Source organism: Xyrauchen texanus, chromosome 12 (assembly GCF_025860055.1).
Source record: "Xyrauchen texanus isolate HMW12.3.18 chromosome 12, RBS_HiC_50CHRs, whole genome shotgun sequence".
Taxonomy (NCBI): domain Eukaryota; kingdom Metazoa; phylum Chordata; class Actinopteri; order Cypriniformes; family Catostomidae; genus Xyrauchen; species Xyrauchen texanus.
The window spans coordinates 35226057-35248157 of NC_068287.1; the positions used below are offsets into that span (position 1 = coordinate 35226057).

The 22101-nt window shown below is 36.9% G+C and overlaps 2 protein-coding genes across 6 annotated transcripts in view; both read left to right on the forward strand.

Moving 5' to 3' along the window:
• itgb3a (integrin beta 3a) overlaps positions 1-4974 on the forward strand; it is a 56067-nt gene extending 51093 nt beyond the window's left edge. For all 5 annotated transcript variants that reach the window (XM_052138770.1, XM_052138766.1, XM_052138767.1 and 2 more), the window contains exons 14-15: positions 486-652; positions 2272-4974. In XM_052138770.1, coding sequence (XP_051994730.1) covers positions 486-652; positions 2272-2343 — 239 coding nt within the window. In that variant the 3' untranslated portion in view covers positions 2344-4974. The remainder of the gene's footprint in view (positions 1-485; positions 653-2271) is intronic.
• A 7560-nt stretch (positions 4975-12534) lies between these two features.
• Positions 12535-22098, forward strand: mettl2a (methyltransferase 2A, methylcytidine). The gene is made up of 9 exons (XM_052138773.1): positions 12535-12936; positions 14227-14315; positions 14554-14807; positions 14905-14954; positions 15270-15330; positions 15441-15580; positions 18989-19095; positions 19315-19380; positions 19578-22098. The coding sequence occupies exons 1-9, from the start codon at positions 12773-12775 to the stop codon at positions 19724-19726; spliced, it is 1080 nt and encodes a 359-aa protein (XP_051994733.1). The 5' UTR covers positions 12535-12772; the 3' UTR covers positions 19727-22098.
• The last annotated feature ends 3 nt before the right edge of the window (positions 22099-22101 follow it).

A 22101-nucleotide genomic window follows, 5' to 3' on the forward strand; every position in this document is an offset into this window, starting at 1 on the left:
AGTTTGACAGCGCTAGCAGCAGTAACTAAGGGTAGCGGGTATGCAGAATTTTTTTCCAACAAACTTTCTCATTTGCACATTGTAGAAACAGTACATAAAATGTAAATTAAAAAAAATATATCTTTAATCTGGTATATTGCCCACCAAAATGCACAGAGATAAAAAACACACTTACAGAAGCAATAGAATACATGTCATACAGTATATTTGGACAGAATAACTTGTTTGAGCAGGCACAATATTGGCTCGACCAATGGAATTAGTTTACAGTGAGGTTACCTGTTTGAGCAATGGAAGATAGGGAAGTGATTAAGAACAGTATAAAGTGTCTGAGACTTGTCAATATTTTTGTAATTCTGTTTGATGCTGCTAGAGGTGCAGAAACTACACACTTTTCCTTTACCCAGAAACCAAACCAAAGATCAGAACCTTTCTTTATGAATAATCCCTTTATTCTCTCGGTCATTGCTGGTCTATTTTTATAGAGTGTCCTAAGGGTCCTGATGTTTTGGTGGTTGTTCTCGCTGTGACTGGTGCTATTCTGTTGCTGGGACTGGCTGCACTCTTGGTTTGGAAGCTCCTGATCACTATTCATGACCGCAGTGAATATATCAAGTTTGAGGAGGAGAAAGCCAAGGCTAAGTGGGAAGCGGTGAGACAGACACACACACACACACACACACACCCCACACACCAAACTATATATAGCATATTACCATATTACTCTTATTATTTCTGCAGTATATAGCATGTTCTTAATACTGTGCTGAAAAAACAGCCAAAATATGTGTTAAGGTAATCAGCTGGTATGTAGCTGTGCAGTGTGTAACCCTCATTTTCCTGACCTTAAGCGCAACTGAGCACACTAGCGACCGAGGCTAGAGATCTTGGCTTTATAGCCTCCTTGCTGGCTTGTCTGACTGGGGGTCGCCGGTTCGAATCCTACTCTGGGCGGGTCAAATAGTACCGGTGACATATACAGTATACAACAGTGCACACTGCAGTGTAGCATACTACTAATTACAATATTTATTATTGAATAAAGTGTTCTGTTTCACATATTCATTAACCCTTTAATGCATATGTAGGGACCCAGGACCTCATTCCACCCCTTATACTATCCATTTTTAGGAGTTATGCCCACTCCTCTTTAGTATTCCTCTACCTTTCTCTTCTGAATAGTATAACAAAACAAACAAACAAAAAAATGGCAAAATTACCATCTATATGTAATAGTGCTTTTTTTCTTTTTTATTTATTTTTCCATAAATCATATTTTTATGATTATTTTATTTCTATACAATTTTACTATCACATGACATATAGTTATTTGTTTATTACAAGACAAATGTGTACTACAGTATATTCATACAAATTACTACTATATCACATGAATGACCAGCAACAATGAATTAACAACAATGGTGAATATTTAGTATTCCCTATGCTTGTACACATACAGTACAAGCTATTTCTTACTCATACTTCTAATGTGTCAGTGACTGACTTGATTCACATTTGACATTTCTATTCGATGAAGAAACAAACTATAGCAAGTACAACACATGAACAGTATTATGTGACCATTGTCATTTGGGTATACTACTGAAATTATGTAAGTTGTGAGTCTATTTAGACTGAAAAAGTGCCTGAGAAAATACATATGTGTAGCTTATGTGTAGCTCAATATGTATTTGACAGCCAGTTGCATCTAAAGAAATTTCACTGTGAAAGTAATGAATCCTGTTTTAATATTTGTTGCATCATCTCTTAAAAATAGAACATCAAAATACTATATCAGAATGTATTCTATTCTTTTCTAATCGTCCTGAAAATGTTTTGAAAATGTGACACTATCTGGGCATTTTTTTGTAGATCCATTTTGGATAGATATACTGTACGTGCTGGCTCTCTAAAGATGTTGCTTGGTTTAACATCCATGCAGTTAAGTGTTCAAAACCAGCAATCTGCTAAAGCAGACACTTCCTGATAAGTATTATCAGCCTGTCTCTTCCTCTCAAACTATCCTGCACGCACAAATGGCACAATCATAGATTCCAGAACATTTTTACTGGAAATGTGACATGATTTTGCAAAAACACTTAAGATAGATAAGAGAAAATATCTCCCTAAACCCTGCAGTAAACGATTCTTGGTTGTCAACATCATTCAACTAAATTTTGACACCAAGTGATAGATCACGCAAACTTTCACTATTAATAACTATGAGGTTAACACTTGTCATTAATGAAGTTCTCTTTTGTCTTTTAGGCTAATAATCCGCTCTACAAGGGAGCCACCAGCACCTTCCAAAATGTAGCATATCGTGGCAGTAATGAATGACATGTCATCTGCTTCTGTCAAAGATGGCTAATGATCATATCATTAACAGTTTCTCAACCAATCACAGCTGGATTCATCCAGGCTTTTGTCTGTCAAGAACCGAGGGGATAAATGCAGTTATGTAAATATTGCACTAATAGGAATACTCTTAGATTGTCAAATAAGACATATGACTAATTTTTTAAAAAGTCCTAAGTGTGGAAATAAGGCATTAAGTGTGACATGTAAAAACAGTGGCATGTGTGAACAGTCATGCTACACAAACCAAAGACAAACCATTGGATTATTGGAAATGTAATGCGCATCTGAAATGGTAACATAAGTATTAAATTTTCAATAACTGCACAGTCAACCGCGTATAGCACAATTACCACATGTACATGTTTATCTTAAGACATTTTTCAGGTTTTCATCTCTAAGACGTGCTTGCTTATAAGTTAAGTATCTTGCTTAGAAACAATCCAAGCTGAAACTTGAAAAAATTGTGGCAAGGTGATATAGATCTGTAATGTGGTCAGCAAGCTCAAATCTACTTCACCGGTGTGTAATGGACCTTATTCACAAATTGTGATGAATTTTCCCACCTTAAATCTAGCAAATGTAAATTTGTAACATTAATCTTTGAGTTATATTACCTTAAATTAGTTTAAAAATCCTGCTTACCATAGCTGCGATTGGGGTTTCTGATACAGTTACTGAAAGTCAATTTTTAAGTAAAACTTTTCGCTTTTTACTGTCAAAATCCAACACTCTATATTTTTTCTCTTGTGGAAAGTTGATGAAATGTAATAGTGGATCTTTTCTTTTCCTGTTGAAGCCAAATTAATATTCATACCCATTCGCCTCTATAGAAGCTTACCATGCAATAGTTAACTTCCACATTCCAAACCTGAAAATGTAAAAAGGGTCCACTAATCAGCTTTTGAACATGTGTCAACCAGTCAGATTCAGCCATTAAACAGTGCCATGATCATGTATAATATACACTGGAATTTCATTGAAGTATTCTGATACTTTTGTTGCCACGGTAGTGATTGTAAGGTTCTGTTGAGCCCTGTTGTATTTTATTTTCTTACAGTGATGATGGAAGAGAATGTGATATCTTGAGAATAATATATATTGTTATACTGTATGTGTCTTTAATATCTTGGCGATAATACAGCATATATAGGGCTGGGACGACGCGTCGACGTAATCGATGACGTCGACGCAAAATATGCGCGTCGATTCGTCAGACCAAAACAAAGATGGCGGCGCCGGAGAATAGAAGCAAAACGAGTGGCTCCTCAGACTACCAGAAGTGCAAGGCGGCACGCACTCGTTCATCTAAATGTGGGAATTCTTTAATTTAAAAGGAAAAAATTATGTGATATGTCGTCTTTGCAAAATGGAGATGGCTTTCCATTCTAGCACCACGGCAATGCACCAGCGCTAGGGCTAGGATGACGTCGACGCAAAATATGCGCGTCGAATTGTCAGACCCAAAACAAAGATGGCGGCGCCGGCGCCAACACGAGTGGCTCCTCAGCCTATAGAAGTGCAAGGCGGCATGCACTCGTTCCTCTAAAGTATGGGAATTATTTAATTTAAAAGGAAACAATTCCGTGATATGTCGTCTTTGCAAAATGGAGATGGCCTTCCATTCTAGCACCACGGCAATGCACCAGCAGATGACAGAGCACCGTAAGTTTTTTTTCAACTCCCCACTTTGCACTCGATGTTGGAGTAGGCTATAATACGTTGTCGACACCTAAAGTTTTCGCTTATAGCTATTAATAATGCGCTTACATCTATGAATGAATGTCGTGAAAAATACATAGAGGACACTGACAACGCGCTGACAGACAGGACCAAGCAGGTAACATTTAATAAAGTCTCAACTTTCAAATTTGGTCATTCAAAGAAAATTAAACCATAAATAGGCCTACTATTTTGTGGATCTTACTATAATGTGTCGTGACAGATTGCCTCAGTTAAAGCTGCTCGTGAACCGATCATCTTTTCCTTGGTTAATTTATAGCATCAAATAGGCTAAACATGAATGTAGCCTACATCAGAAGGATTGTTGTTTTAAACGCGGAAAGACGTCAGTACAGTAGCCTACAATTCATTATTCAAATCCACCGACGTTAATCTTCTCTCTCCTGACTACTTTGTCGGACAAAAATGGCGTATTATGATTGATTGATCAGATCGCCAGTCAATGAAACTCCCGGCAAATGTTTTTTTTTTTTTTTTTTTTTACATTTTATACACCCCCACCCCCAATGAAACCGGTATTACCGGTGTTGTCACAAGTCGATTAATCGAATCGAAATCGAATCGGACTGAAAAATTAATCGTTAGATTAATCGATGCATCGAAAAAATAATCGCTAGATTAATCGTTTAAAAAATAATCGTTTATCCCAGCCCTAATGACAATGCTGTGACTTAAATTGCTTATGGTGAGAATTTTAAACTATTCTGTCCTTACTGTACATTCCTCCACTAATTACATTTTGTGTTGCACTGCTTGTATTCTTTTTTTTATTATTAGCAATTTTAAGTACTTTTCAACAAAGTGATAAAAAATAAAAAAAATGGTCTAATCATTTACTCACCCTAATGCCATCCCAGATGTGTGACTGACTTTCTTATGCTGAACACAAACAAAGGTTTGTAGCAGAATGTTTCAGCTCTGTAGGTCCATACATAGGTCCATACTCCAAAAAGCACATAGGCAGCATAAAAGTAATCCATAAGACTTCAGTGGTTAAATCCATACCTTTGGAAGCAATATGATGGGTGCGGATGAGAAACAGATCAATATTATGTCATTTTTTACTAACGGTCTCCTCATTTCACTTTCACATTCTTCTTTTATTTTTGGTGATTTGCATCCTTCGTGCATATCGCCACCTACTGGGAAGGGAAGAGAATTTATAGAAAATAAATATTGATCTGTTTCTCACCCACAACTATCATATAACTTTTGAACCACTGGAGTCGTATGGATTACTTTTATGCTGCCTTTATGTGCATTTAGGAGCTTCAAATTTTGGTACCCATTCACTTGCATTGAAAGCTGATAAATTCTTCTAAAAAGCAGTGATGCTTTGAATACTTGGTACTTGTGAACTCTACAATAATTTACTGTAAGAACTGTGCAGTTTACACTAAAGATACCTTGGTAAAATATTTTTTGTCCCACAATTCTCATCTTAAATATTATGATTAATAATTTGAAATTTTAAGATAAGTGAATATAACTATTAATAAGTAAGTGTGAGGGTTAGAATGAGGTTTAATGCTGAACAAGAAAGGTAAGGGTTCTCAAAGGGGTTTAACTGCTTGTCAGGCTTGGGTGCAGTTTGGTTTAGGATGTTTGCTATTATTTCCTTCTATATCTAGCGAATGTCAAGCGCTTTCATAGAGGACTGGTTTGTCATTTCCTCTCCTAGATCAGTGTGTGGTATGTCAGCAAATTCAAAAGTCATTTCCTACAAAGCAGACAAAGATCATTAACTTCAACAAACTCTGGCTTACGAACAGTGTTGCACAGCCATGGGCCGGGCATTCAAATTCTAGACACTTAATGCTCAAGCAAGCCTAATTTTAACTGCACCATGAGTGTTTTGTGAAATGAACATCAAAAATCATAATTTTCACAATCATCATAAATCATAATCATATGAATATACCAAGGAGGTCTATAATACCTGGAATATATATATAATAATATTATATATTTAAATATTCCTACTTGATTTCTCTGAACCAAAAATGCATTCCATTCCCCGATATTAGGAACTGCAACGCTCCCGTTTGAGGTTTGACCACTGATCTATATATATATATATATATATATATATATATATATATATATATATATATATATATATATATATATATATATATAAATAGATCCAGTGGGTTTGACTCTCATTAGAGATGTCTCCTAGCCACCCAACTGATAAACAAGGCTGCAGCGCTAGCATTTGTGCTTCAGGTGTACGGTTATCAAAATAGATTATCATGTTTTATACACCTTTTTCTGCAGGCATTTGTTAAACAAACTTTAATTTCTTGTAATGTGGAAATGAACTCATTTACCGATATTACTTAATAAAGTGAATGTTTATCACTTACTTTGTATATCTCCCTGAGTGTCGAAATGTTTGTGTGACATCATGCCCCTGCATCTCGATGAAATCGGATTCGAGAATTTCTGTAAGAGCATACAAGTTGTAATTCTGACTTCAAGATGCATCCATTGCACTTTTTCAAGTTGTAAAATCCGACGTTCTGAGTTGACTGGAACGCAGCACTACTTTTCAAAACTTGATCTGACACTGAATGCTCAAACAGCTTAATTTAAACTTAGAAAACTCCCGATGTTGCAATAACAATACAAAAAGCACTTAAAAATGTACCTTTCCTGTTTAATAAATTAAGCAATCACAGGGTAATGCAGAACATCTCTTGTTTTTAAATCCATAAGGATCTCTATCTCAATGGCGATAGCAGCAGTGATGACAATCTTGCCTCTTCGCTTTGAAATTACGTCACTTAAAGCGTGATTGCGTCACTCAAGGCGAGCTAGAAGGCCTCGACCAGGACATATCCTAAAGATCACACCCAACAAAAACAACTAAATCAATCTGGTTTGCTGTTGAATCCGACAATCTGACTTTAGATGCTCATTCATTTACACTGTTGAGGGATTCTGCAGAAATTCTGAAGGCCTGACGGGGTGGAGCTCAAACTCATGCGCTGCTTGGGGCATGTGATTTGTGAAACAGTTGTCATACTTTGCTTGTTAGCATCAAGAAATACATTCTGACTGGATAAACTTTTAGTTTTTCTCTATTTGTTTGTATGTGGAAAGCGATTAAAAATACAAAAAGGTGATTGAGAATGAAAGGATGAAAAATATTTATTTATTTGGCATGTTAGGCCAGCAGAGAAGGCTTTGCTGGTCCTGAGAATTCACCACTGGTGTTGCATAAATAACCCATTCAGCATATATCTTGAGAAAAATACTCAAGTTAAAATAATTAATATATACTGTATAGTTTAGTTTTTACATAAATAAAAAGAAAATTGCATGAACATTCTGCTATTACATTTTCATTTTGGGTGAAAAAGAAAATATTTCCAAGAATGTGCTACAGCCTTGTGTAAAATATTGGTAGTGCTTCTTGTCAGCAGGAAATACAATCAGATTGTACTGTACTTACAAACATAGGTAGTGTGCTATGTCAGCAGGAGAATCACTACAATTACCTAAATAGAATCAGATGCTGTCTTCCTGGCAGGATCTGCTTATCATAGAGAAGCCAAACTCTGACAGGCCTTATGCAGAAACATTTCTGACTTGTCAATCTTCTCTCTATGTTTAAGGCATTTCTTACAGCCCATCCATCCACCCCCAATTTCAAGCCAAGACATGATGCTTGAGAAATACTAGGCAGGGCAAGGGTATGTGAGGACATTTCCGCGGTGTTGAGGCATCTCAAAGTTGACCCATGACCAAGATATGAGTAACTGTGCATGAAACAACAACAGCATGCATGCACACTTCATGTGTGAAAATCTGCCTTGTACAGACAGCCAGAGGCGGCGGCAGCCGATTATGCCGGGGCTTCAGCCCTGAATGTTTTGATTGTAGCCCCGAATGAATTTTGAAAAGTTGACTGACAAATATGAAACCAGACAATAGCCTATGTAAACCCCCCAAATCATAAGTTGCCTTATTTCATTGTGCTTTGGCTTTGCACATACTGCATACAGCCTGTAAAAATAGACATAGGCATAATCTAGCTTATAGAATAAGTTCCTTTGCTGTCGGTAGCCTATGGGCGACTCCGTTTCTTCCTCTCTGTTGAATATGCAGCAGATAGGGGAGGAGCTGACATCAACTTACGTTACTTAGTGGCGAGTTAACAGCAGTTAGCAGGAAAGACAGCAGAAATGAAGCAAATGAGGCTTCTAAAATTTCCGAAAGAAGTCAGTGGGTAAGAATTCACATTTGTTTTTGTCCTTAAAGTCTAAAGCCTGAACCTCAAGACATCCACTACCAACTGATATCACATGATGTAGCCTCGTGGTTAGCGCATCCGCCTCTCACACCGCAGACCGTAGTTCGACTCCCGTTCGGAGCATAATTTTCTTGTATATCAGGTGTTATTTTCTCTAAGGATAACCAATAAGCATTAGCATAAAATGTAAGTGTGACTTGTTTTGTGATATTAGTTTGTAGTAAATATACACTTTGAGGGTAGCAAAGATGTGCCAGAATCAGGCATGGAAACTGGTAACATTTAATCAGTCACTTTACTTTAGAGAAAGTTAAAAGTGAAACATTGTTTATCCCAATGATCCTAACGAAAGGATTTTGACAGATGAACATGGAGAATTATTTACAGTTCGATGCCATGGTGTGTCAATGAACTTAGACTAAAGTCATTCATGTATTGCTTTAACTTATCTTATACATCATTTTGACTGTTTATGTCAAAAAATACAAATTATTTATATTAAAAAAAATTTTTTACTTCACTTTACTCACTATAATATAACTCTTTTGTGATGACTTTATGTTAATGTACATGAAAATTCAAGAATCATGATAGATATTAGGGCAGTCCCACTGATCTGCTCTTCTTCAATGGTATTGGTCTACAATTTGACATGTTGTTTGAAGCTGATTTGCAATAAGTTATGTGCTGTATCTGTTCTTTTGCATCACAGATGATTCAGGGAGGAGAGAGGATGAGTTAGTCGAGGATAGTACTAGAGTGGAAGATTTAGGAACTGTAGAAACAGGCCCAGCCAGAGCAAAACTCAAAGAATACCCTCTCACCAGCTTTGGACTACAGGGAAGTGGTTGCTAGTGTGAAAATAAAATGGTCTGGGCTAAACCCCGGATGTCCTTCAATGCTGGAAACACCTCTGCAGACAGCTGGTGAGAAAAAGCAATTGAAAAATAAACCAGAAATGTCATCTTGTGAAACTGAAAATATCAGCTCTTAATTACAAGGAAACTACAGAGTAGGAAACTAATATCTGAAAACAATGATATATTTATTGTCATGCAATGCAGTCATGTTATCTATTCAACCCAAAACAATCATGATGGTGTCCCATGTTTCAGCAGCATTGTTGTGTCTGCTTTTCACTTTGATAGCTTTGTTGAAGATGAATGTTACTTTGTATAACCTTCACATGACATTCCTTCAAAGGCGGCGGGAAGTTTACTCGGAATTGCTGTCAGGCGACGGAACACAAGGACAATTGCGTTTCAGACCGTACAAAGAACGCAGATTTTCTGCACGTGCAGTACGGGGATTTCAGCGTTTTCATAAGTTTTAGTGTGGACGAGCAACTTTTGGAAAACGCTGTGTGGATGGAGAGCGTTTCGAAAAAAAGAAAATGCTGTTTTCAAACATATCCAGATTCATTTGGATGTAGTTTAAGTAAGCCATGTGTAGCATATTTTTTTCTAAACACTGTGTTTCTATAACAATTCTTCTGTTTTGAGCAGCCCATACTGACACAACAGCATTGGACTCATTGCTGTGTGAGTTGGGGGCAGGACTATCTATTTAAATGATCAACGGAAAATGGGGCTGTATTCAGAAAGCTTTTTGAAATTGAAATTTTGCATTCAGTGGTGCAACTGGTGCAGACATTTAATACTTCTGCTTTACATTTATATTTATGCATTTGGCAGACACTTTTATCCAAAGCAACTTACAGTGCCTTGCTCAAGGGCCCTACAGTGGCATCTTGATGGTGCTGGGGCTTGAACCCCCAAACTTCTGGTCAGTAACCCTGAGCCTCAACCACTGAGCCACCACTGCTTTAAAGGAACACTCCTCGTGTTGCACTGACACTTGGAGGCCTGGATGCAGCATCATTCAAATTCAGTAGTTTTCAGTTACTATTGCCTTTGTAGAAATGCCCTATTCAGAGTAGGGCATTATTAATTCAATCCATGAATGAAAGTGTCTAAAAACATGGTGATTACTGAAATGAAGCAAGTATACATATATATAAAAATGACAATTTATGTCTTTAAGACGTCTTTTTAAAGAGAAAAAAATGACTGAGTACACCTTTATAGTAAGATGCATATTTTCATTCTTGTGGTTGTGATGACTAGAGGTCTTGATTTTTTATTGGTTGGGTTTTGTGGTTTTGTTTTTAATAATTTTTTTTTTGTTGAACTGCACGCTGAGTCTGTGATCCATACACTCGAAATGATTGTGCACTTCACAATCAAGTTATGTTTCCAAATTCCGATTTCAAATCCCACAAATGATATTCTCATGTTCAATGGTGAAGAATATATAGACATTCTCCTTCTCATGTTAACACACCCCATCATAATACCTGTATTTTTAGGTTATCTAACTTTACGGAATGAAACAAAGCTGCCAGTTAAGCAAATTCAGACATGTTTATCTTCCAACTTCTAATATTTTAAAACCAAGAAAATATTATTCATTTTCCTAATTTCAGGGGTACATACTCCCTGAAAATCCAATCACCCAATTGTTGAGGAACCAGGAGAAGTAGGGGATGGAAGTGGCGGAGAGTGTGACATGAAGTTGTCAATTGTTATTCAGAGTTACTCTGCAAATAACCCTACAGTTACTGTCTGTAACTGGCTGACAGTCATTAAAAGGAACGGTATATCCAGAAAAGATTCATCACCGCCATGAATGTGCCAAGTTTGAAGAGAAGATGTGGGAAACTGTCATAGTCCAGTCAGGCACAAATAATGATCATCAACAACATTTCATGTCTCTAACAATCACAGCTGTATTCATTGGTGCATCAAAAAGGAAAGATTGTTCTAATATGAATGATGTGACTAAAGACAAATGTCTTGTAATGTTTATGATGTTCAAAAGTGTCAGAACGAGATGTAAAGGATATGCTTCTTCCAGGCTTAGCTTGACAAATTCTTGTATTCTCCGAAACGCTGTTGCCATAGATACAAGATATGCACTTGCTTCTGAGATTTCACTGAACTCTTCTGGCAGCAATTGCACGAAAGGTTCTCTGGTCATGTTCTGAATTTTTTTATTAGCTATCCAGAACAATAGCATATGTGTTGATTGATGAAATATAATCATCCATCCATCTTCTAAAGCCACTTGTCCTATGCAGTGTCACAGGCAGTGCTGGAGCCTGTCCCCGCTGTCTCAGGCCAAAGGCAGGGAAACACCCTGGACCAGTGGCCAGTCCACCACAGGGCTAACACACACAAACACATTCACACTCTCACTGAGTAGGCGTGAGTCTCCAATTCATTTGACCTGCATGTCTTTGGACTGTGGGGGAAACCGGATCACCCAGAGGAAACCCACAGGAACATGGGGAGAACATGCAGGCCCAGGTTGAGCCGGGACTCGGACTGATGACCTTCTAGCTGAGAGGTGACAGTGCCACACACTGTAAATATAACCATTGCTTTTAATGTCATGCCATGCAGTATGTGAATAATAATATTTTTTGGTAATGGGATAATGGATGTGTATGGATATGAAATGTGAAGGGATTTGTTGTTGTTGTTGTTGTTGCTACTATAGGTAATATGTGAATGATCTGTGATGATGAGTTTTTTGTGCACTTGACAATAATGATACATTGAATTTTCAGACATTTTCTGTGTATAATAATGTTTTTGGTCTGTTCCTTACAGTACACAAAGCTATTGTATGGCTTAAAGGCATAGTTCATCCAAAAATGAAAATTTCTCATCATTTACTCACCCTCATACCATCCCAGATGTGTATGACTTACTATCTTCTGCTGACCAGAAACAAAGATTATTAGAAGAGCATTTAAGCTCTGTAGGTCCATACAATGCAAGTGAATTGTGGCCAGAACATTGAAGGTCCAAAAAGCACATAAAGTAATCCATACGAAACCAGTGGTTAAATACATTTCTTTGTAAGTGATATGATAGGTGTGGGTCACAATGAATTCAAATTTCCAAAAACAAAAGAAGAATGTGAAAGTGAATTGGGAGATTTAAAGACCTTCTATGTTCTGGTCACTAGTCACTTGCCTTGTATGGACATTCAGAGCTGAAAATGCTTCTAATAATCTTTGTTTCTGTTCAGCAGAAGAAAGTAAGTCATACATATCTGGGATGGCATGAGGGTGAGTAAAACATTTGATAATTGTGATTTTTTTTTTCATCACTATCCCTTTGAAAATCTCAGAAAATAATTTTCTTTAAAGAAACTTCTCCTTATGTATTCTAATTTAGAATGACGTGGAAGTGAGTAAATATTGACAGAATTTCCCTTTTTGGGTATCCCCTAAAGTTGCCTCATAACGAACAGTCTATACTAAGAACGGTCGATCGGTGGCGATATTTCCTGGTGAGTAACTAAATTAGGCTGAACAACCATGTGTATCCGGTTTGTATGACCATGGCGTCTCCTGCCGTTGTTACTGAGCCTTCCACCGGAGAAAAAATGCCAGAAACTGTAAATGGACCAACGGAGAATTCAGCTGAAGACCAGAAACGACCGCAGTTTGGCACTCGCTTCCTCACAGACCCGCGTCAGGTGTTTCAGCACAACGCGTGGTAAGTTGTACAGCTTCTCTTATTCACACACTCCAGTCCAGAATTCAAGAACTTACACTACAGGTGAGTTTGTCTTTATTTTCTGGATTTTTCGACCAGAACGTCAATATTTGGCTTTAGAAGACAGATAGCTCAAAGCTAAATTCACCAAGTCTTATGGGTATTCGAGAAAGGATTAGGTCAGTGTTTGTGGTGATCCAAAACATTCCACACCCTTGCTGGAAAAAATGGCAACACTTTGCAATATGGTTTCATTTGTTAACATTAGTTAACAACATTAGTTATCATAAACTAACAATGAACAATACTTTTACAGCATTTATTAATCTTGTTTAAAGGGTTAGTTCACCCAAAAATGTAAATCCTTGCATTATCATGCCATCCCAGAAATCTATGTCTTCTGCTGAACACAAACATAGATTTTTAGAAGAATATCTCTGCTCTGTAGGTCCATACAATGCAGGTGAATGGTGGCCAGAACTTTTAAGCTCCAAAAATCAGTAAGTAAAAATAAAAGTAATCCATAAGACTCTAGTGTTCTATAATCTAATATGATAGGTGTGTGTGAGAACCATAGCAATATTTAAGGCTATTTTACTATAAATCTCCACTTTCGCATCTGAAAGTGAAAGTGGCGATGTAGGGTAAAAAAAGACTTGGATATTGATCTGTTTCTCACCCACAGCTATCATATCACTTCTAAAGATATAGATTTATCCACTGGAGTGGAGTCATATGGATTATTTTATGGTGCATATGTAATTTTTGAAGCTACAAAGTTCTGGTCGCCATTCACTTGCATTAAAAGGACCTACAGAGCTGAAAAATTCTTCAAAAAAATCTAAGAAAGTCGTACACATCTGGGATGGCATGAGGGTGAGTAAATAATGAGAAATTTTTAGTAATACATTTTTTACATGTTAACATTAGTTAATGCACTATGAACTAACAATGAACAATTTTATTTGTATTATCTTGCATTAACAAAGATTAACAAATGCTGTAAAATATTGTTCCTTGATAGCTAATGAATTGACTAATGTTAACAAATGGAACCTTATTGTATATTGTTACAGAAAAAATTCAATTTAAAAAATAAATACAGATAAAACCAGCCTAAGCTGGCTGGCTGTAGCTGTTCATTTGAGAAGGGATTGTACACACATTTATGGAGAACCTGGAAATATCAGGGAATTTACAAATTTTGTAATTCTATGCTCGGAAGAATCATGGAACCCCAGTTTTCTTGGTTTTTCGCTCACTCTGACATCTGACTTTCACCTCTTGTAGGGATAATGTGGAGTGGTCAGTAGAGCAGGAGGATGCTGCCAGAAAAAAAGTTCAGGAAAACTGTCAACCTCTCCCAGCAGAAACACAAGGTATGAATACATTAGGATTAGGGCTATTTTATAATTTTTTAAAAATATGATTTATCTCTGTACCAAACAGAATAGAGTGACCCTAATCTAAATGATCTATCTCACATTTAATAATTATTAGTAAAACATTAGTTGATCTTCTTGACTGTAAAACCCAATCTACCTCTACATTTAACCTTCTTCTGGCTAGAAGGGATTTTTTTTCTAAATCTTCTCTTCATTCATATTTTTCCATCAGAGAAGTTTGACAGCAAGGCCAATGAGTTCTGGAACGACTTTTACACCATACACGAAAACCGCTTTTTCAAGGATCGCCACTGGCTCTTTACAGAGTTCCCTGAGCTTGCCCCTCAACAAAAGGTTCCACAGGACAATAGAGAGAAGGGAACCGCAGATCAAGAACCCAAACTTTTATTAAATAGTGGAGATGTTCCCTTGTCTCATACAGATGCCGAATTTCCTGGAGCCTCAGCATCCTTTCGTATCCTAGAGGTGTGTTCTTAAATGCAAGATATGATTTATTGTGCCGACAGTACAGTGGATAGAAACACTCACCCTTTGGATTTTGTGTGTGTGTTTTTGTTTTTAGGTAGGATGTGGAGTAGGCAATACAGTCTTTCCCATTTTGAAAACTAACAAGTGAGTGAGTTCAGATATAAACCAACTAGATCCCTATCTTCAGTGTTTGTGTCACATATAAACAGAGTGTGTTAACAGAGAGTACCGGTAAGTGGTGGCATAGTGGGCTAAAGTACAAAACTGTTAATAAGAAGGTCGCTGGTTCGATCCCCATAGCCACCACCATTGTGTCCTTGAGCAAGGCACTTAACTCCAGGTTGCTCCGGGGGGATTGTCCCTGTAATAAGCGCACTGTAAGTCGCTTTGGATAAAAGCGTCTGCCAAATGCATAAAGGTAAATGTAATAAAAGGGCATTTTCGCTTTCTGTTTTACAGTGACCCAGGACTCTATGTTTACTGTTGTGATTTCTCCAGCACAGCTGTTGACCATGTCAAAGTAAGTGAGAGAAAATGACACCTGGCTGCTTTTATTAATTATAAATCCATCCATATTCAGCATTCATATTGGGTGTCGATTTATGATTTTTTCTATTTATTTTTTGGCAGTCGAATCCAGAGTATGACCTGTCACGCTGTCACGCTTTTGTCCATGATATGAGTGACATGTCTGCAAAGTATCCGATTCCAGACCAGAGTCTGGATGTCATTGTCCTCATATTCGTGCTCTCTGCCCTGCATCCTCAAAAGTAAGTTTTGATGACACCCTGAGTGAGCAGTGACACATTTTGTGTACAATGCCTGAAGTGATTTGTTTTCATTGAGCACCTAAAGCCACGCTTTCTCTACACTACTATCAGACTACCTGAATCTCTGTACTTCACACCACAAGTTTTCTTGTCGTAGCAGCGCACATACTACACAACAGATCTCAGACGAGGTGCACAAACTACCCAACAGATCTCAGACGAGGTGCACAAACTACAAGATCTTTGACCAAGAGGCATCCCCTACCAACAGTGGGGAAAAAAAATGTCTCGCATAATTTAATGCGAGAAATTAGAGTGATCACAGGATCATTTATTTATTTGTTAAAAATTAATTCTTGTTAGTTATAAACCATAAAACACAATTTTGATCAAATTTGTGGCTTTCCATTCCTGTACAAAGATGCATGAAGAGATCTGATTGGCTGGAGCAGTTCGCCGTTATCGCTGCATTACTCACACTACAAGATTATGTGGAGATAATATCAAACATACTTGAAAATATTGCAGCATCTGTGACAGCTCAAGACTGGCTCAGATCACGTCGCTGAACTGCTCATACTGAACAAGCATCGCAGATTGTAGCGAGCATCGTTTTGGCTCTGATCCGTTTTTTTCATTGACCTCGGACATCTGTCTGCAACCGCAAAATCCAACCAAAAATCATGTAGTGACTGAGGGTGTTATGCATTGGGGTCCGTAAAATCGAAGTTACTCCACTGGTCAGATGGACACTTTTGAAGAGTCTCACTTTGGTTGCACGTTTATAGATCGCTGTCTAAGTTAAACATAGTTAAAAAACGTGCATTTGTAATTGTGCTCCGATTAGCATTGAAAGAACGTGTTCTCATTTTGTGCTGTCGCTAGTGACCAGTGTTGGAAGGGTGTGTGATGATGAGCAAGGAGGAAATATATAGGGCTCTATGATTTCCGTGTTGCGGAAAACATAGACGTATTTTTGGAATCCAGTAATAAAAACAGAATTAACTATAGAACGTGGAATGTCACAGAAATTTATTTATTATGTATTAAATATTTATATAAAATGAATGTATAAATGGACAATCCAATTAAAATTGTGATAAGTCCTAGTGGGATGATTAAACCACAAAAGGCTAAGTTTCAATTAAACAAATATTCTATATGGTCTTGCTGAGCAGCTTCATCAGTAAGTGAAAGTGAGAAGCCACTTCTTATACACTAATCACATAATTATTGATCACTTCATTCACTGTATAAGAAATCATCATAACCTTTTGTGGACTTATAGCGGACTGCTTTTCTGGAGATGAGAATTCGTCAATATCATCCGGTTTTCTGCCAAAACGATTCTCCATTTAACTAGACTCCTAAAATTGAAACAAACGTGACTAATATTTACTTCTGTTTAGTAAAATGTAATATTCAATGTTGTAGTAATAATAATAATAATAGTAATATATCAATAATAATTACAAAATCTCAAAAGAGTTTACTTTCTGCTTTCATTAATGGTGCTGTAAGCAATTTCTTTCAAAAAAAGGTATGCAAAAATATTTCCTACTTTGAAAGATATTAATGAAATAAGTGTCCTGAGATATCTGAACTGTCAATCATTTTGTGCATTCTCATAGTACTGTAGTTGCACCGAATTATTGAGGCATACATATATCTGCTCTCAATAAAGCTCATTAGGTATCTTTGATGTGCAGGGTTTTGAAAAAAGGTGACGTGGCTAATCCAATGGCTCAGTCTTGTGGAAGTAGAACGGATGAAATCGGCTGTGATGCTCTACTGTACTGCACTGTATTTGAGAAAATAAATGCATAACTCAAATTCTGGGTTTTGGATTATGCTGTGAGGATCAGTATAGAAGCTCTTAATTTGATAAAAAATAATGCAATGGTATGTTGAAAAGTAATTATGTTTTCATCAATAAATAATTTTGATATGACAGTATTAAAGATGAAATGTAATTAAACCTTAAAACTCGGAATTCAGAGAAAATAAAACAGAAAACACGGAATTTGGGAAAAAATAAAATGGAATTTGTAAAAAGAAAAGAAATTAAAAAACGAATTTCATTGTGCCCTAAATATAGACTTTTTAATTTGAACGGAAAACCAAAAACTTTAAGAAAATGTTTTAGAAAGTAACTTAAAAGTAAAATAATTAGTAATATGATTGCTTTTTAGATAAAGGAATCAGTTAAGTAATCTGATTAGATTTTAGAGAAGTAGTCATTTGTAGTGGAGTAGCTTACCCAATTTGACATTTGTTGAGTAACTTACCCAACACTGCTAGTGACGAGCAAGCTTGAGGGTTTTTCCTCAAACAGAAGGCTGCAGCCTAGTTAGGCTGTGTCCTTCCTAGACCAGTCCTTCTGAGGCTGTATTCTAGGCTATACCTGTCAACTCTCCCACCCCCCCTCCCGTTTTGTTATTTCTCCCAGGAAACTCCTGTAATTTGTATGGCCCAAACCTCGTTATATGAATAATCACATCAATATATTATTGTTCCAAGGTTGTCCAGTTGCCAGATTTGTATGAAACGCATCCTACTCACACAACCGACACATCATTCAAATTACAACCCATTTGTGACCTCAACCTGGCAACCTACAACCCTGTTGCGCTGTTGATATCTGCGCAGGTAGACGCGGGAAGTTGAATCAAGCATCACTGGCAGATGGGAGGAGAACATGTATAAAAACAAAATATACATGTAAATTTAACAACAGCTGGACGGAAGAATTTAATTTCATATCTCGAAGCCATATTGACAATGCCCACGCCTTCACCCCCACACAATTAAGACGGCCTTCGTTGGTGTTTGATGACATGGCAGCCGAAATATCCAGCCTAACAAGGCTGCAGCCTTCCCATTGAGAAGCACCGAGTACAGCTGCGCGTAGCCTATACAGCACAAATGTAGCTTTCTGCCCTCTGTTGAAAACTGGTGGTACTTCAAACTTGAATTGCATAGAATGTTTTTAATGCGTTATTTTTTATATAATGATTTGCACTGAATTAACACTAAATCTACTGCCGTATTTATTACACACAACTTGGGAATACTTGAAATCGCTAAACTGTAATGATCATTGTTCGAGGCAAACCAGTGATTGAGTGATTCATAAAACTTCCATCTCAAATATTAAATAATTTAAACTCTTCACTAGTTCATGTCCATTTATTTATTTAAGTAGCCATGTATAAGTGGAAAATGTTAAGTTAGCCGATCGTCATCACCAAAATAAACACTGACAGGTTGATCACGACCCTGATACTGACAGTACATTACACCATAATAATATAATGGATATAAATATGTGTCCATTGGCCACAGGATGATGGATATTTTAACGTGTCTTTCGACCACTAATCAATACATTAACTCATTCTCTTTCAGGATGCAGAGCTCTATTAATAGTTTAGCACGATTGCTGAAACCAGGAGGAGTACTTTTATTGAGAGACTATGGCCGCTATGACATGGCACAGCTTCGTTTCAAAAAAGGTAGATGTTATGCCATTGTGGAAAGTCCATACATTATTAAAAATATATGTATTTTTCTTAGAATTCTAATTTATTAGTGTGTGTCTGTGCGTTTGCTCACCAATCAGAGGATCAGTAGATCATGCCTGTCACTGAGATTATTGGCTTACTGGCTGGTTTAGCTGTGTCTGACTGCATAGTGAGTGTGCACAAATAATTGCTTACTCTTTACTCAATCAGGGCGTTGCTTGTCTGAAAATTTCTACGTTAGAGGGGATGGAACACGTGTCTATTTTTTCACACAAGGTAAATGCACGTCCTTGAATGTAACAAATGTACACTCTTTCATCATACGAAAACCTCTCTTGATAAATCAAGGTTGCTCAATAAATTATTGCCAAATATGGATGCAATATGATGACATGTATTTACAGGGATTTTTGGCTTATTCTGACTGTCTGTCATTCAATTTGTCATCTTCCTGTCTGCATTTCTTATTCCAGATGAGCTGCATGATCTGTTCTCCAGTGCTGGTCTGGAGAAGGTGCAAAACTTAGTGGACCGGCGCTTACAGGTGAACAGAGGAAAGCAGCTGACTATGTACAGAGTTTGGGTACAATGCAAGTATCGCAAGGCACTGGCACCCCATTAGAATCAAGTCTGCTTAAGTGGAGAGATCGAGATCTGAGCTGATCCATGAGAATCTTACAATGTTGTGACATGACTCCTGAACGATGAGCCATTTTTAGAATGATGGACAGGTTGCTGCAGCTTAGAGGATTGCAGTGCTGATGTATTCGATATGAAAGTATGCTCAAGAAGATCATGACTCAGTCTTATGCAGCCTACTGGGAAATGTTGATGGAGGACTTCCAGTCTCAAGAATCACATGCGGACTTCAGACTGTGTTCATCTTACAGACTTTTTAAAGACTTATACTCTTATTAATAAACTACAGGATGGTGTAAAATAAATGCCAAAGCTTCTCTCTGACTGTTAGCTTATCAGTTTAAAAGCAACTGAAGACACTTTACATTTCTAGTGTTTCTCCCTTTTACCATTATTTATTGGCTCCTTGGGTTTAATTAAGTATTCTTGTTAGTTTTGTGGTTGATAAGAACAAAAATGACTTTTTTTTTTAAAGGACACATCAAGAATATTAGTGTTATTATTAGCTATTAATTTACATTAGAATTGTAATATACATCCTTCTGATTAGGGATGTGCAAAACTACCAAATGTCATAAGACTTGTCGGTCGGTAGTTTGAACGGCTAGTCTGTGTTAAGGATAATAATGTATAATTAGGCTGTGCTATGTTTACTTGATCCCAATCAGGTGCATTTCAGAGGGATATATGGACGCTAAGTGCAGCAAGTTATCACGCAAAAACTTTCTAGAGAAAGTTGCGTTAGTTTGAGAAGTGCATCTCCCATTAAAACCACCGCTAAAAATATTAATGTTAGTAGTCTACCCCACCAGAACCCACTAATCCCCAATACCCCAACTAGTCAGTTGTTAGATGACTAGTGAATTAGTCAAACACTGTGGCACTTCCCTACTTCTGATACAAGCAAGGACAGCATTCTACAATAAAAAAATTAATTAAACTGTAATAGCAAAATTACTGTATATGACAGACCTGTGTTTAACCTTACAAGTGCTCTATGTCAGTACGTTCATAGTATTACAATTCTTAATTTAACAGGTTGCATGAAGCTTTGTGCACATGCACTGCAACATCTAACATGATACCAATATGCGTAACAACATAAAACGAACAACCGAATCTTTGACAAAATGAGTCACTGTGTCAAATGTATTTAACTTGATCTAGGTGTTTATCCTCTTCTAGTTTCTATGCCCTTTATCCTGCATCATTTGTTCACAAATATTCACATCTGCTCAAAACATCCTCCCAACTCGTATTCAATTTACTGATCCCCTTCAAAAGAGTGCTCAGCCTTAAGTCATCTTTGCTCTTTCCAATTGTCAGTAACTCATAGTGATGTAATTATGGGTTTTATTTGTCACAGGACACATAACCGAGTGATTTAAATGAAAGTAGTAGTTCATCCCAAAATGAAAATTCTCTCATTTATTCACCCTCATGTCATCCTAGATGTGTTTGACTATCTTATCCTGAACACAAATTAAGATTTTTAGAAGAATATTTTGCCTCTGTAGGTCTTTTCAATTCAAGTGAATGGTGACAAAGAATTTGAAGCTCCAAAAAGCAGATAAATGCAGCATAAAATGAATCCATTCGAATCCAGTGATATAATTTACATTTTCTGAATGCAATCAATTGGGTGAGAAACTGTTCTATATGTAAGTCCTTTTTTTTGTTTTGTTTATTTACTATAAATCTCCACTTTCACTTTTACATTCTGAAAGTGGAGATTTATAGTAAAAAATGACTTAAAATCTCACACACATCTATCATATGACTTCTGAAGACATGAATTTAACCACTGGAGTAATATGGATTACTTTGGATTAATTTATGTGATTTTTTGGAGCTTGAAAGATCTGGTCAACATTCACTTGTATTGTATGGACACACAAAGCTGAGATTTTCTACAAAAAATCTTTGTGTTCAGCAAAAGAACAACTTCATACACATCTGGGATGACATGAGGGTGAGTACATGATGTGAGGATTTTACGTTTTTGGGTGACTTATCCCTTTAATTTTCTTTCAAATGTACCATAATGAATCTACAGTCTGCACCCCACAAGCAAAAAGCTGAAAAAGATCCGGTGTATGTAAGGATCTGTAAACATACAGAGACAGTTGGCTGTCATAGTATTGTATATTATATATGAGAAAGTACTTCAATGTCATCACTTATTAGTGTTTACGTTGAGCCTGATGTAGGTTATTTGGCTATAACTTTTGTCTCCCAGCACATATATTTGCAAGTATTGACTACTGAGCTTTGCAAAATTTTTATAAAACGTACCTTGGTGCTACCATGATTTTTGGACATATTGTATATAAATATGGTTACTCAAAATATGGTATT